The following is a 17,153-nucleotide window of genomic DNA, read 5'->3' as shown; positions in this document are numbered from 1 at the left end:
TGGGTTTTCTTTTTTGTATTTTTAAGTGTCTATTTTTTTTTAATTCTATAACAATAGGCATACCTAAGAATTACAGAATACAAAGGGTTGTACTTTAATTTAGGTTTTTTTTTTGTTTATTGTCATTAAAACCAGAATTTTCAGATTTTTAAAACATTGGACCATCATCTATTTTTCAAAATGATGTCTTTTCATCTTTAAATAGAAAAGCGAAAGGTAAGTCCAGTCTGTCCTTTATGGGTACCAGCTGTTTTTCCTTCCTTTCAAACACTGTTTACAGGGTGAAGACTGTGTCCTTCTATTGAAGTCTTTGCATCCTGCTAAAGCAGAGAAAACTGCAGAGAGAGTAATCATATGGGCACGCTTGGCGTTACAGGAAGAGCCAGATGGTTCTAAAGAGGTGAGATTTTTACTTAATAAACTGTAGATGTATCCAATTTTATTGATATTAATCAACAGGATCTTTTCACTGCTAGAATGTCTTAATGCAAAATTCCTGTGTAAATTTACTGCTTAGTGGGAAAAAAAAAACACCGTTTGGAGCAGTGAATTGAGCCCACACTGAATAATAATCTAGTATCATCAAATCAAAAGGATTAATTGAAGTAGTTGTATATAAAGTGTTTTCCACAACACCTTACAACATAAAGTGTTTTGCATTGTATAGGATATAATCATTACCATCAAATAATGTCAGCCACACAACCATTATAAATCTAAATAACCTTAGAACATTGAAAGGTAAACAACTTCAAAGAGAACCAATTCATTTCTCTAGAGAGATAAGAAACTGAATACCCAATCCATGCAGGATAGTTGAGTTTTTTTAACCTTAGAGATAGATACCTCCCAACTTGTCTTAGCAGTCCACTCCAGCAAATTTTTAAACCGAGTATGTCTTTTTTAGCATCCAGTAATTTATTATGCTTTTATTATGCTGTGGCTATTAGGTTAAATACTTTAAAGGAATTGTCCAGTTTCTATTCCCTACCAAGTTGTGATGTCCTGTTGTTAGTGCCTTACAGATTAAGTTCAGAAACTAAAACTTTAAGATTAAAGTGACTTTCCCAAGGTTATTAGAAAGTGGCAGAACCTCAACTTCAAAATCTTTGTAGTAACAAAGTCTTTGTCTTCACACGAGCTTGAACTACATCCCATAGTGAAAATGTTTGAGTACTTTATGTGCACCCAGCCTTTACTAAGAGTTTTACATATATCATGCCTTTCAAAGATTTTCCTTGGTTTTTCTCCTCTTTAAAAAAAATACATTTTCCAGTCTTGAAGATAATGATTTTTTCTTAGATTTCTGTTTTCTAGGCTAAATAAGTTCAGTTCTTTTTAACTTTCCCAGAGAACTTCTCCAAATGTTTTTCAAATAATAAATAAAAACTATTTAAAAAACAAAACAAAATAAACCCAAGTGCCTGTTACAGTGCAGCTGAAAGACAGTATGGGAGATCATTTTCTGTGGTATTTCTAAATCATATATCCAAGAGTCCATGCCAGTGTTTTTCATGTTTAGGCTATATATGATTCAATTGTGATCCATAATATGGACCTCTCATTTTTTAGCCATTTTTATTTTTTCTGATTCCATAGTTTTTATGTATTTGTGTGTATTCTAGTGAAATGGTGAATAAAGTGGATTTCATTTTGCATTTTTCTTTTTAGGACAAGTCTTGGAGAATGTCTATAGCGAAGACTTCAGTAGACATTCTTAAAATACTATGTGACCTTCCAAAAGGTGGATTCTACCTCTATTTCCTCATCTTTGTTTTTTCAGGCCGGAGCAGCCATGATAGCGCTTGTTAACCCACAGTTTTTCTGGTTCTGATTGTCTTTATTGATTCCACCTATTTTTCTTCATGAAAAGTTTTCCTTGCCTTATTCTTTTGTTTAGTAATATAAGAACAGGAGCCTTTTTCAATCAACTCGCCATTTGTTCATCTGCTTCAGTAAGCTATTTAATGCTAGACTAAATTTCTCTAGTGCCTTGCACTTCCTACTCATATTTCTCACCACTTGGCTATGATCAGGGGGAAAGCCCATTGAAACTTGAGCTTAAACAGTCAAGTAACTCTCTTGGGAAAAACTTTTATTTCAGAAAAATTGCCATTTCTCTTGTAACTCATTAACTCCTCTTACTTTCAGAAATAATATTAGGTCTCTTAAATTATCTTATGTCAGCATCTGAAAAGAACTATTTAAAGACTTGAGAAAAGATAACCAAATTAAAATTTTAACTTGTAAAAATTCTGGTAATAGGAGAATTCCATGTCTGCTCTAACTTCAAAACATTTGATTGCAGGCAATCTGCAGAAGAAGGATGAATATGAAGACATCTTGAAACTGTTTAAAGCTGTTGCTAGCTTACAGGTGAAGATGTTAAGCTATATTGAACATTTTTACTTGACTAATTAGTGCATTTGACATTGATAATCAGTGCCTCCTAAAAAGTTTCTGGCTCCTTCAGGAACATTAGATAGACTGGCTTTCCTCCTCTCTCTCATTTTAAAAACAGCTTTGTTGATATAACCCATATACATTTCATCCATTTGAAGTGTATAATTGAATGGTTGTGGTATATTGGATTACTGATTTTTCAAAATTGTAAAATACAAAATAAAATTGGCCATGTTAGCCATCTTTCAATATACAATCCAGTGGCAATTAACTACATTTATAAGGTTTAGCTATCACCATCACCATTGTTCACTTTTCATCATATCAACCAGAAACTATTTTTTTTTTTACCCAGTCCTCTCTCCCTCTGGCCTCTGGTAACATCTAACTTGCTTTTATCTCTATGAATTTGCCTGTTTTATATATCATATAGGTGGACTCATAAAATATTTATCCTTTTATGTGTGGCTTTTTTTACTTAGCATAATGTTTTTAAGGTCCATGCATATTGTAGCAGGTGTCAGCATTTCATTCCTATTTCTTTAATTATCACAATAGCTCACCATAGAAGGTACTGGTATAATTCTCTTTTACACATGAGGAAACTGAGGCATCACAGTCTCTTAAAATATTGTAAAATACTGTAAAAGATGGTGAATTATCTGTATACAATTGGCCCTAAAAATCACTGTCAACTACCTCATAGTATTTAAATTTTTATTTTATAGTTTTGTCCTAGACAATTTGGTTTTTCTTAAAATTAATTTCTGTTAACTTTGAGTTGACTCACTGTCCTAGTATTTGAGATTTGAAATTAACTCATTTTATTTTGGCTCAGTTGTCTTCCTAGTGAAAAGGTTTTGTAAATAGGTGTGCTTTTAGAGTTAACTGATAAGTTTCATCAAATAGAAAATTAGGTAGATGTGAGAATCTCGTTGTGAAAACTTAGAATTGACTCTCACAGATTTAACTCTCAGTTACATTATCTCAAAATGTGTAAAGAAAAAGTAACTTACCAGTTTACTGGACCACTGTTCTTTAAAGTTTAGCCTGTGGATTCCTAAGGGTCTCTGAGTACCCTTCAGGGGGCCCATGAGATTAAATTTATATTTACAACAATAATAAAAACTTATTTTCTGTCCATACTCTCTCAGAAGGGTATTGTGGGTTTTCCAAGGCTTTTAACAACACGTAAACTAACCAGACCTGGGACTTTGTCTCACTGCCTTGCTACAGGAGAACTTTGAGGTCTTTCTTCCATTTGGAGATCACAGCAGTAGTTCCCTGGTAGCAGAGCTCCGGGAACAGTACATTAAAGCTCACGAAGTTGCACAGGCTAAACAAAAACCCAGGAGCACCGCAGAGCCGTCAGCTGCTGAGGAGAAGAGCCAGGGCCCCCAGGACAAGCTGCACGGACAGGCTCGGGCCCTGCAGGTGTCCACACAAGAGCAGGAGGCTGAGCTGACCTTGAGGGCCTTAAACAATGGGAATGTGGGAACAGCGCTGAGAAAATGCAGGTGAGCTCTGGATCCCTCTCAATCAGCTCTTCTGGTAGGAACATTTGCTTCATTTATTTCTTCAGGAATTAAAGGTAGGGCCAATGACACTCATTTTCAGAGAAGGGTTCTTGGTTTCTCACCTTAAGGCCTTATTTTGGACTTCTGGGTCAAAAAAAAAATAGCATAATAGCATAAAAGGCAGGCAGCTAACATTACACAGTTAGGTGATCTAACCACTGAATTTAAATCGCTATGCACTCTGACAGTTAATAGTATCCTGAATAAGTTTTTTTTTAAAAGTACTCTATATACCATGAAAGTGTTTTAAAGACATTCTAAATGTTGGTGGTGGTTATATATTAATCCAAGAAGGTGAATGCATTTGCTTGCCAGAAGAGCATTCTAACTTCTGACACTTCTTTCTTCTAAAGAGACTTATTTAAGTATCACTGCAATGCCGACACTGGGAAGTTGCTGTATCTGACGTGTCAGAAGCTCTGTCAGATGTTGGCTAATGATGTTCCAATGACAACACCTGTGGGGCTAAACCTTCCGTCCGAAATACATGATTTAGCCTGCCAAGCTGCCACCATCTGCAGCCCAGGTGACAAGACTTATCATTATATGTGGTTTTATATTCTCTGGTTCATTTCTTACTTGTCTCCCAAATGCTATCACTTCACAACTGAACATTGTGGTAATGAAAGAAGAGATGGCTATCTCCATTTTACAAAGGGATGATTATAATCAACTCTATGGGGATTTTGTTTTAAAATATTTCTAGATTTAACAATGTCATTTCTGTTGATGATACTTTTGCAGGATTGTGAAATTTCTTGGCATCCCATATCTGATCTTACTTTACAGCCAAGCTTAGGAAAAAATTTGAACTTCATTATTTAGGATGGGTAAAGCTATCCGGAAGGCTTTCCCACTTTATGGCTTTTCTTAGACTTGAATGGTAATTATTAAAAGTTTTTTTTTTATTCTGAATACATAGGAAATATTAGTTTAATGATTTTTCTCCATTTTCTTGCAGATTTTTTACTAGATGCTTTAGAACTATGCAAATATACTTTAATAGCAGTAGAGCTTTCCAGACAATGCCAAATGGATGACTGTGGGATTCTAGTGAAAGTAGGTTGCTTTTGAATTTCTTTTCCTTAAACAAAACCCCTGCCCATCCATTTTGCACCACTTTTAAATCACTTGTGTAGATTACAAAAACACCAAATTTACATCTTGCATTTTCTTTCTCTCAACTGGAAAACAACTTTAGGGCATGAGATCACTTTTTTCCAGTCTCATCTAGTGGCTTTAATTTGCACTCTTTTGAAACATTGAGCCTGAAACAAAGCATCGCTGGACATTGTTCTTATGTTGGAGTAACAATTTAAATTAAGGTGGCATTATTGTAAGCCATAGCCAGAAAAAACAGCAACATCAAATTTTCATTTGGCCCTAATGAATCTGATTCTGGATTCTGCTTGGTGAAGATAGCTATCTGTATTTTAGAGTGTACTTACTTGTGTCTTTTCTGTATGGTTTGGTATTTAGACATCTTTTGGAACTCATAAAGATCCATATGAAGAATGGTCTTACAGTGACTTCTTCAGTGAAGATGGAATAGTTCTTGAGTCACAGATGGTGCTGCCTCTTATTTATGAATTGATTTCATCACTTGTGCCTCTAGCTGGTAAATCTCATCTGTGTGATAATTTGCTCTGTGCCTGTTTACACTGCAGAGGTTTGGAACTAGAACTACACATGATAATATGGATGAATTTCATGGGCATAGTGCTGAGCAAAAAAAGCCAGACAGAAGAATACATACTGAATGATTCATTTACTTAAAGTATAAGGACAGGTTGTTATAAGCCATGCTGTGAAAGTCAGAGTAGTGTTTACCCTTGGGGTGGGCAATGACTGGAAAGGGCAAGAGGGGGCTTCTGGATGCTTAGTTCTATCCCTTGATTGGATGCTATTACATGGATGTATTCACTTGATGGAAATATATCAAGTTGCCTACTTAATCTGTGCATTTTTCTGTATGTAAACTTCACTTAAGCTTTTTTTGTTGTTTAAGTTGGGTTACTTTAGAACATTATTTGATATTAGCACCATATTTATATTAGCATCACATGGACATCACATATCTCTGGGAATATGGGCTCTATCAGACAGCTGTTTTATTTAGTGTTATTTATTATTTTCTCTTTTGTAGAAAGCAATAGACTTCCCTTGGATTCTACAAGTTTACCGTATTGCTCTATGAATGAAGGTATTTGACCTCAGAAGTGTACACCATTGTACTATGATTCTATAAATACACCAATATGGAGATTTCTTGAAATCCTGAATATAAATGACTTAATGTCTTAATGTAGATGCCTAGTCATTAGTATTACATTGTTATTCTTCTTAAGAGTCAGGAGAGTGTGCCATTTGACTTAGAGCATCAGCTTTTATGAATCTGTTTATAATTTTGGTCTTGTGAATGGAGAAATGGTTTTCCTCAGCTAGTGATTTAAGCATCCCAAAATAGGCAAGTTACAGTTAAGGTACCCCATTATTCAGTGGACTTAGTTGTTTTATTGTTTAAATCAAGCCTCATGTTAACAATCTCATTTATCACCTTTGAGAACCAATTGAGACCATTATTTTTATTGAAGGAGTTAGGCTATCCCCGAAAACGATTTCCAAAAATATGATCTCTCTTTGTTTAAAAAAATCTAAATACTAAAATATTCTTGCTCACATAAAATACTTTTGTCATTTCACAGGGGACAGCCTTATTTTACCTATTATAAATTCCATCACTGCCCTGCTTCAGAACCTTCAGGAATCTAGCCAGTGGGAGCTGGCCCTAAGATTTGTAATTGGTTCGTTTGGTACCTGTCTTCAGCACTCTGTGTCAAACTTCATGAATGCCAGTTTGAGTGAAAAGGTATAATTTGGAGAACAAATACTTTACTTGGGGTAGAGACACAAAAGTTGCCAAGGAAACTTGGAGTCCACATTTTCCTTTTTGGCTCTGTAGTAAGGAAATTGTAATTTGTCAGATTTAAGAAACATTGAACACCTACTAAGACTCAGGTGAAATTCAAGGTAATTACACACATATTCACACTCAGTTTTTACCGCAACCCTGAACATCTCCATTTTGCAAACGAGGAAGCTCAGATTCAGGAAGGTAAAATAAGTTACTTGAGGTTTTAGGTTGCACTGGTAAGTCTACTCCCAGCCCCGTGACCACATTAGGTCAAAGCCATCGGTCTGCTGTTTGTTTTATTGCAGCCGGAATTATTATAATTATTGCCTGCCAGCATTATTGAAAAGATTCTAAAAGACAAACTACCTTTTGATACCTTGCTTATGAAGCTGGTCTCAGAGGGAATCACGTTTATTTCTACTATTAATTTTTATCAAAATGCCAGTTTTAAAGTTAACTTTATTGAAGTATAGTTTTCAAAATTAAAATACACACATTTTAAGAGTGTCAGCCAACATACTCACCTTGTCACCAATACCACAATCAAGATGTGGAGTATTTTAAAAGGTTCCTTTGTGCCCCTGCCCCATCAGTTGCCCCGAGGCCCAGCTGTATGTCATTATAGACTCAATGCTGATTCTTATTGTATATAATGCTGAATTTTCAAAGTTCCTTGACATTTAAGAAAAGTTTTCAGAATGGTACATGGTTAGAAGTGGACCTAAGGATTCATTTATTCTTTTCTAAAAGTTATTTGGAGAGGCCACCTTAGTTAAATCAAGGCATGTGGCTATGGAATTGAAAGAGAAAGCCATCGTGTTTATCAAAGCAAATGCTACAACACTACTGCACAAAGTGAGTATTTGTTCTTGGTTTTTTTTGTTTGTTTGTTTGTTTTTGCTGTCTTCTGGCTGCATCTGATTTCACAGATAGGTTCAGTGAGGAGGGGGAGGGACGTGGGGGATTTGAAGAAAAGTAATGGAGTAGTTCTGTAGGAGAAAAGATAAGGGTGCCAGAGAACTTGTTCTAGTTGCTTTCCTTAAATATGTGATAGTGGTAAAGGACATTCAAACTAAGCAAACAAGTTGGAACTAGGTTGCTATAAATAACTTGTCATGAAACACTTATTCTTTCATAAGGTCTATGATTACATTTAGTGACAAATAAGCCTTTAGAGACTAATTGTTTTGATTGTGAAGAATTTGCTTCCCTGGATGTTTTCTGTTCTTCCTTAGGTATTTAATTGCCGCCTGGTGGATCTTGACTTGGCACTGGGTTATTGTACTCTCTTACCCCAAAAGGAAGTGTTTGAAAATCTCTGGAAGCTCATAGATAAAGCATGGCAGAATTATGACAAAATTTTGGTATGACCTGAGGAAGCATGCCTTTGGTTCTTGAAGCATTTAAAATTTAGGGGAAGAAATGAAATTGACTTTGCCACCAGATCTCGAAGATTTAGCAGAAGAAATGTTGTGCTAACTCACTTGGTTTCTACCAGCTTTTCCTTGACTATTAGTAACACACTGGTGAATGAACACAGGTTATAAGCATTGCACAACCCAAAGAATTATGATATTTTTTCTCTTAAATCTGTATGCAGCCTTAGAACCTTTTTATTACACTTACTCTATTGTATTTGAAACCTTAGACCCATGAGACAGTTCTTTTTTGGAGAACAAATTTACCAGAAGCAAAACTTCTCTTTGATGTTGCTTGTTTAAAAATTTGCCTTTTTATATAGGGGTTTTTCTTGCAGGATAACTAAAATTTGGCTTTTTCTTATGAAGGAAAGCAGATTAAATTTATGGCATCATACTAAAAGCTGAATGACCTAAATATTGCATAAGTATAACTGTGTGCAAAGCAGTATGTAACATTCCACACTGTTATCACAAAGAAAGGTTATGATTTTTATTATTGGGTTTCATCCAGAAGGTGTCAGAACATACTCATTTGCAAATGAATTTTAATTCTATTTTAATTTTTTAGGCACTGTCTCTGGTGGGCTCTCAGCTGGCCAGTCTCTATCAGGAAATAGAAATGGAACTTAAGTTCCGTGAACTCAGTACTGATGCCCGCTGGGGTATTCGTCTTGGTAAACTTGGTGTAAGTATTCTTCAGAGTGCCATGAAGTTTCATCCATTCTGATAATCTACCCCACTGGGAAATGTAAAACAAAGATCTCATTGTCCTTGACTTTTGTGGACAGGTGTGTGTGTGTGTGTGTGTGTGTGTGTGTGTGTGTGTGTGTACACTGACTCATAAATTCTAGTTGTATTAAGTACACATATTGGAGCTTTCAAAGAAATCGAAGACCTGCCTTGTTTCCTTTTCTCTGTATTTTTAAGGAAATTAGAAGAGGCTTGATGTTTTCATCTGTTTAGCTTTCTTATTTATAGGAATATATCTAGTATTAATTAACATTTACACTATTTCAGGCCTAGCCTTTATCCTTATGCTTGTATTTTGTGCTATTATTTGATTAAATATATTAAAATGTCTACATAGCTGTGCTAAGCTTAAGAACTCCTAGCAGGGAAAAGCAAGTGGTCTTTGTTTTTCACTTTACAAAAATAAACAAAATCCTGTTTTCTTTACTATGAATGTGAAACATTTTATTTGTGGTAGTTGACCTACTGGGAAGATAGCCCCCACAGAAATGGTATATGTTTTGAACCCTAATTCCTGTGCAGTAATGGGATTGGTTGTCACTGCCAACCAAACATTACTGATGAAGAGCCAAGGATTGGTGTGACTAAGAGAGACTTTGGGCCCATAGTCAGATCTACCTAAAGTCTCAGAATGATGGCTGAGTTGGGTAGTGTAGTAAAAATAAAAGTTGGAGGACCTATAGAAAAATGTTTCTCTATAAAAAAGGATAGTAAAATGCAAGTCACAATGGTGTCCTTATTATTTTTATTTCTAGATTTCTTTCCAGCCAGTTTTCAGGCAACATTTTCTCACCAAGAAAGACCTCATTAAAGCTCTTGTGGAAAATATAGATATGGACACCAGCCTCATCCTGGAATATTGCAGGTAACTCTTTAAACTTCAGAGGGATTTTTGCTTTTGCTTTACAAACTGGTCATCCTTACTACAAGGACACAGTAATAAAGATGATTATTACATATGGTCCATAGACCTTTGATGTTTTCTTTTGCTCACCCCCACCTGAGCAAATCCAGGACCAGATTAAATTCTCTTACGATCTCACCTTTTTAATTCACTGCTTAGTTTTTCCCAAACTAACCTCACAATAAGCATCACATAGGGCACTTGATTAAAAATACAAATTTCTGGGCCCATCCCTGGTAGTTCTGACTGAGCAGGTCTGGGTTGAGGCCCAGGAATCCAATCCTTAATAGGAGCTCCAGATGATTCCTATAACAGGGAAGTCTGGGTATATTCTAAACAAACTTCTAAATCTGATCGATTTAGGAGCAAGGTAATTTTAAAAAATAATGAAAAGTATGATTTAGAGAGAATTTTAAAAAACAGTTTGATAAGTGAATTTAAAAACTAAGACTTAAAGTTTTGTTTCTACAGTCAGCTTACTGTGTTGAGTAAGAATAAATGCTGTCTCAGATGTCTCAAATAAATATGACCAATTTTTTAGCACATTACTAGTTTGAGTGCTTTCACACACATATTTTATTTTTATAATTTTTATTGCATATTACTGCCAATTTATATGTGAGAAAACAAACTCAGATGACCTGCTTAAGGTCAAATAATAAGTAACTGCTTTTAAAATACTTAGGATGCTAGACCCCTCATCCCATTAATGACAGATTAGTAGAATCTGAGTTATTGATAATGATGTTATTTAGCATATTTCCTGACCAACAAGTATCTGGTTCTATGTCCCCATGGGAAGTGGAGTGACCCTGGCTCTCACCATCCGAAACCTGCAAGTCAAGGACAGTAGGCTGCCTGTAGCTCTAAGTAGCTCTGACTTTTAACTATACTTTGAAATAACAAAATTATGCCATTCTTCAGTTTCAGCTGCTTCTAATCCAGAATGGGGTACACACACAATGGTTTGTTAATTTGAATTCCTGGTCAGTTGTATGTTGTTTTATTGTACTGACCCCTTTCCTGAAATGTAATAATGACAAATTCATATATAATTAATAATATTAAGTTCATTTTACAATGGTTGTACTTACAAGGGACTGATAATTTGTATTTATGTGATAATGACCTTTGCCTCAAGCAGTCCACCTGAATAAATTAAGACCTTCAGAATTTCAGGAAATGACTTTGAAATGGTCATACTTAAAGCTTTTCATGATATTGCAGTTATTCTGTATATCAAATTATCATTGTCTTATTAATAAGGCTTAAAAAGCATTTCAGTTGTCTGTCTATACTAACCTTATTCTTAATTTTTAAGTCTATTATTTTTTCTTACTGAGATGAAACATACTAAAATCAAAGTCCCCCTATATGATTATCAGAGATAATCACCATTAAAAGAGTATGGTCTATATTATTGATGGATTTTTTTCTGTGTATGTACTAATATGCTATTTTTTAATTTATTGAAAACAGAATCATTATTGTACATACGACTTCATAGTATAGTCATTGACTTCATAGTATGTTTCCCGAGATAAGTATGTGTGGTCCCTCCTCATAGATGTTGAACTCTGCAGCATTCCTGTGTATGAATAAGTGATTTACCCATCTCTTTATTGATGGATGATTGAGCTGTTCCCAGTTTTTAAATATTAACAGTTGTTGAGTGCACATCCTTGTGTGTGTATCTTGGCTACTTTTGTGAAGGTAGAATTGCCCTATTAAAGGACATAAATAGTTCTGATTATGTTATATATTATAAATTTCCCCCAGTCTTGTGCCAGTTTACATGCCACCAAGAATAAAATCTGATTTTTTTAAAGGCAATGATGACTTCTCATGACAGGCAGACAATTGATTGTGAGATCGGACAGTAGGATTGGATTTCAGTTATGGGCACACACACCTCAGTTTTCTGTGAGAAATCCTTTGTGGAAATGCATGCCTTTGGGGAGATCACTGTGAAATTTGAATAGTTTTTTTTTGTGTTTTTTTTTTAGCACATTTCAGTTGAACTGCGATGCCGCTCTTCAGCTATTCATTGAAACACTGCTGCATAACACCAATGCCAGCCAAAGCCAGGGAGATGCAAGCAGGGAGTCTGCCAGGCAGCAGCATTCAAAACTCCTGGCCAAAGCCGTCGAGATGGTTCCTTTATTGTCGAACACAAAAGACTTGGTTATCAGTCTTAGTGGAATACTACATAAGGTAGATGAACAGTGAAGTCCATGTATCAAGTCATTTCAAACAGCCCTCCTGCGCTTAATTAATTAGATGTATATGGTAACAAATTAGAAATGTTAAGTCCTCTACTATTAAACTTTAAATTTTAGAATAGATTCCTAGCTCCTTAATATAATTTAATATAATATTTTTCTTTTTTTTTTTTTCAAAATAGAAATAGCCTCATTTTTCAGATTTTTGAAAATTACACACATTCTTTGAAAATAACCAAACAGGTATAAATCAAAAAGTGAAATTTTCCTATTACTCCACTCCCATAGATAAAAATGTTAATAGTTTGGTGAGTATCTTTAGACTATCCTATTCTGTTACTATCTTTTTTCACTTAACATATTGTCACTACACATACATCCATCTAGTTTTTGACAGCTATATATGCTTCCACTATAAGGGAAACATACTGTATTAAACCAGGCCTTTAGAGAGGGACTTTTAAATTGTAAATTTCATTATTATAAATCATTACAATGAATACCTTCACAGATATGTATTTGTCCTCTTATATGGTTATTCTTTAGGAGATCTGAGAATTGGAACTTTTAAGTCAAGGGGTAGTTTGGTGAGGGAATAAAGGTAGATGGAAAGGGGAGAGGAAGTAAGATTAAAAGAAATACTTCATCTTCATATTTTGCCTGCAATTCAGCTGAAAATTACACAGACTTAAACAAAATTTCTAGATACTACAGATATCATCTTCCCACGTTGTTCATTATTATTATTCATGTGACTTTAGTTGGCATTTAAAAAATGGAAAAAAAGTGTGTGGGCAGAAACAAAGAACAGATGCTTTTTTATGAGCATCTACAGATGCCACCCAATTAATTCTTGCATTTTAGTATATGGTTAAAGTTTGAACAGTTTTTGCTTAGAGGCCCACACTTTTAGTTAAGTCATTTCCAAGAAAAGGTCAATTTCCTCCAAATCTCATTTTCCCATCGTAAGTGGAAGAAATAGAATTTTGATTTAAAAATTTTATAAAACTGAAATTTTGGTATTTCTGTATGTTTCATAACCTAAGAGCATCTTTCTTTAAACAATATTTCCTTGTACAGCTTTCTTTTTAAACTTTGAAATATTTTAAAGCCTGTATGGTTGTCTTAATAGAACTACTTTTAACAATGAGAAAATTTTATTTCACTTTTTAAAAGAATAATCTAACATCGTAGTGCACTGAGATTTTGTATTTGTCCTCTGTACTGATGTACATAACTGAATAAAACCATCTGTCAACCTAGCAACTTTTTCTCAAGTTTTGAAACATTTTTGTTTTTATTTAGTTGGATCCCTATGACTATGAAATGATTGAAATTGTCCTGAAAGTCATAGAAAGAGCTGATGAAAAGATAACCAGCATTAATATTAACCAGGTATAACAAAGAATACCATAGACTTAATTATCTTTATGCTTTTATTTGGATCATTTGAAAAGTTATAGTTATCCTTTGAGCTCCCTTTAAACTAAACATTTTATACTATCTCCTTTTCTCTAAGATAACTGAAGTAAAAAGATTTTTCATGTTCTCTGTTTTTTATCATATGTCTTAATCCTGTTTCTGCTTTACCAAAATGATTTAAATCTGTCCAGGAGTATGAAGTCACTAAAGGACTGATTTGGAAGAATCAAAACAAAATCATTTGTCATCTGGGGAAAAGAAAAAAAGGCATATGGGACCCAGAGTTAGATTCAGTTTCTGTGTTAGTTGGTAGGTAGGGATGATTCAAGTCTAGTACTTTCAGTAACTTTTAGTCTTTTCTGAATTTTGGTCAGAGTATCTTATATATCTTTTTTAATTGAACTTTAAAAATTAAAAGAAAATGGGTTGATAGGCTGTTCAAACCCCCAAAATACAAGATAAGAGCTTAGGAGTTGTAAGGGACATCGAGGATTAGATCTACCACCTATGTATATAAAAGGAAATCAAGCTTTTTTGAGATATCTCTAAACTATTTGAAGAGAGCATAGGGAACTGCCAAACTCTCCTTTACAAAACATCCCACCAACAACCACCACAGGTTCCAGTGTTTTTTCCTAGAATAATTTCTTTAATGTTGATATAAAATATGGCTTAGAAGAATAACATTAGAAGTAAAACTACAGAAGTATTTGATAAGACTAAGCAAGACTTTCAGTGATGGAAATGTGTGTATAGGTTAGACAATTTAAAAACCGTTAGGATTGGTTTCATTTCACAGGAAAATACTTTTCTATTTCAATATAGGCATTGAGTCTTCTGAAACATTTGAGGTCATACAGAAGAATTTCTCCTCCAGTGGACCTAGAATATCAATATATGTTGGAGCATGTAATAACTTTGCCATCTGCTGCCCAAACTAGATTGCCATTTCACCTAATATTCTTTGGCACAGCACAGAACTTCTGGAAAATTCTCTGTATGTTCCTTAACTTCTTATGAATTTAACTGAACAGCCAATGTTTTTTTCTTACACAAATCATACTTTCCATGTTTCCTTTCTAGCTACAGAACTCAGTGAAGAATCCTTCCCAACATTGCTCCTAATTTCTAAATTAATGAAGGTAATAGGTGTATCTTTTTTTTCATTAAAGTATCATTGATATACAATCTTGTGAAAGTTTCACATGAATAATATTGTGGTTTCAGAATTTGCCCATATTATCAAGTCACTCTAACAGCATAGTAAGACGCTATAATAGTCATTACTTGTCTTCTCTGTGCTGTATTGCCTTTTAATGGGTGTATCTTTATCTTCTAATTAATTCAGACCCTGGGTAGAAGGATGTTGTGCTTTCATGTAAAAACTCTTAAAGGTGAATATACAAATCAGCCTTAATTTTTCCTTTCTTTGAAGTTCTCTTTGGACACTCTGTATGTGTCAACAGCCAAACATGTTTTCGAAAAAAAACTGAAGCCAAAGCTCCTGAAGTTAACACAAGCTAAATCCTCAACACTAATGAACAAGGAAATAACTAAGATCACACAAACCATCGAATCCTACCTATTATCTATAGTTAACCCAGAGTGGGCAGTAGCTATTGCCATCAGTCTTGCCCAGGATATCCCAGAAGGTATGGGTTCTTCCTTAATGGGACTTAAAAGAGTCATCTGTGTTGTTTTTCAAACTTGTAGTGAAAAAATGTACTCCTTTTGTATCTTTAAGGAGAACCTTTAAAAACTGATATTTAAAAACATATGTGCCCTCTTTCTTCACTTGTTGCATTGCTGAAATTGTTAAAATTTGCTGAGTACCAACCAAAAAGGCTCCGGTGAAATAAGCCAGGCTCCTTGCTGCTTGTTTAGGGTACAGGGGTAATAACTCACTTCTCCCACTTGTCAGTGGGAATATAGATTGATGTAAACCTAATAGCCAGTCATACTTGCAGTAACGAATCCTTAGCTATTCCTGTATAATCAGACGAGGATAAAAACACAGACACTTACTGCTATGTTTTTAGTTGTAACAGAAGTTGAAAATAACTTTTTTGTAAATGCTCGCTTGTCACAAACTGGTTAAAAAACAGGGTGTATCCATAGAATGGAATACAATAGTTGATTTGGAAAGATAAATACTAAGCAAGAATAGCAAATTGTGTTGCACTATGATCTTTTACCATTTGGCTTAAAATGTGCACGACGTGCACGCGCACACAGTAGAGGTGTATAAGAATCAAAGGATTAGGAAGCGAAGCAGAGGGTGGGCCTCCGTGGACTTATACTTCCTGTTTTGTATCCTTCTGTCCTGTTTAAATTGTTTTCTAGTATGAGTGTGCATTTTTGTAATTTAAAAAATCTTGCTCATTTGTCTTGAAAGGATTAAGATTTGCTTGTAAATCTCTTCTTTATCTTTTAGGTTCCTTCAAGATGTCCACTTTGAAATTCTGCCTGTATTTAGCCGAGAGATGGCTACAGAATCTCCCATCTCAGGTGAGTCTGAACCATAATGTTGAAGGTTCCTTTCTTTTCCTTGAAATTTTGCTTGCTAGCGTATCATGTCATGGCCATGGGCATTTTCAAGAGTTGTATGCCTAAAATGGAGAAAGAAGATGAGGCTTTGTAGATGCTTAAGGATGTAACTAAATCAGGGAGGGGCCTTGATTGATAAAGATGGATTTTAGCCTCACCTGAGATTTGGAAAACAAGGTTTCCTTTTTGCTTGGTATTTCTTATAGGATGAAACACGTGAAAAAGCCGAGGCTTTGTTGAAGAAGCTTCATATTCAGTACCGGCGATCAGGCACAGAAGCCGTGCTCATAACCCACAAGTTGAACACTGCAGAATATTTAAGAGTGATAGGAAAACCAGCACATCTCATTGTCAGTCTGTATGAACATCCTACTATAAATCAAAGAATTCAGAATTCTTCAAGCAAAGATTATCCAGGTGAGGTCAAAACCCTTTTTGTCCAAGAAGAACTATCATTTTGATTCCCAGTTATCTTGTATTACAAACATGAGGGGTTTTTTTTTATTCTTTATCTTGAATATCTTAGATATTCATGCAGCAGCTAAAGAAATTGCTGAAGTTAATGAAATTAATTTGGAGAAAGTCTGGGACATGTTGTTGGAAAAGTGGTTGTGTCCATCCACAAAACCTGGTGACGTAAGTCCATTCTCTGAAAGCATCTGTTCTGTATGTTGTTGGCACTGATAAAACCTCCTAATTAGGAACATAAGATCGTAGAAGGAACTTTTGTTCATTTTAATACCTTATGTTATCTGATGACTTAATGAGGTTGTTTGCTTTTTCCTTTCATTTTTATGTTGTATTGCAGCTGTTTTAATCAGTGATTCCAGGTGAATTCTTATATAAAAGAAGTGGCCTATTCCTAGATTCAGATTCATGTGATTAACACTTAATTCTGAAATAATATTAAACATAAGGGTACGGTAGTGTAAAAGAATTCCTGTATATCCTTCACCCAGCTTCATCAGTTTTTAACATTTTGCCATATTGGCT

The 17,153-nt window shown here is 34.7% G+C and overlaps 1 protein-coding gene across 11 annotated transcripts in view; it reads left to right on the top strand.

Annotated features, from left to right (window-relative positions):
- The window catches only part of KNTC1 (kinetochore associated 1), a 71,550-nt gene that overhangs the window by 32,403 nt on the left and 21,994 nt on the right, over positions 1-17,153 (top strand). For 10 of the 11 annotated variants that reach the window (XR_012125441.1, XM_017649303.3, XM_017649305.3 and 7 more), the window contains 21 exons: positions 281-400; positions 1,672-1,744; positions 2,309-2,376; positions 3,640-3,920; positions 4,334-4,506; positions 4,942-5,039; positions 5,460-5,598; positions 6,127-6,183; positions 6,686-6,849; positions 7,645-7,749; positions 8,130-8,258; positions 8,884-9,000; positions 9,821-9,930; positions 11,976-12,183; positions 13,497-13,586; positions 14,439-14,610; positions 14,697-14,755; positions 15,049-15,265; positions 16,048-16,121; positions 16,367-16,577; positions 16,687-16,796. Coding sequence is in view for 10 of the 11 variants with exons in the window: in XM_017649303.3 (XP_017504792.3) it covers positions 281-400; positions 1,672-1,744; positions 2,309-2,376; positions 3,640-3,920; positions 4,334-4,506; positions 4,942-5,039; positions 5,460-5,598; positions 6,127-6,183; positions 6,686-6,849; positions 7,645-7,749; positions 8,130-8,258; positions 8,884-9,000; positions 9,821-9,930; positions 11,976-12,183; positions 13,497-13,586; positions 14,439-14,610; positions 14,697-14,755; positions 15,049-15,265; positions 16,048-16,121; positions 16,367-16,577; positions 16,687-16,796 (2,775 nt within the window). In the remaining variant the exon portion in view is untranslated. The remainder of the gene's footprint in view (positions 1-280; positions 401-1,671; positions 1,745-2,308; positions 2,377-3,639; positions 3,921-4,333; positions 4,507-4,941; positions 5,040-5,459; positions 5,599-6,126; positions 6,184-6,685; positions 6,850-7,644; positions 7,750-8,129; positions 8,259-8,883; positions 9,001-9,820; positions 9,931-11,975; positions 12,184-13,496; positions 13,587-14,438; positions 14,611-14,696; positions 14,756-15,048; positions 15,266-16,047; positions 16,122-16,366; positions 16,578-16,686; positions 16,797-17,153) is intronic. The other variant, XM_073222489.1, reaches the window with a different exon arrangement.

The sequence above is a fragment of the Manis javanica genome, chromosome 15, assembly GCF_040802235.1.
Source record: "Manis javanica isolate MJ-LG chromosome 15, MJ_LKY, whole genome shotgun sequence".
Taxonomy (NCBI): Eukaryota; Metazoa; Chordata; class Mammalia; order Pholidota; family Manidae; genus Manis; species Manis javanica.
The sequence above is the reverse complement of the archived record's forward strand: the minus strand, read 5'-3'. Positions and strand labels throughout refer to the sequence as shown.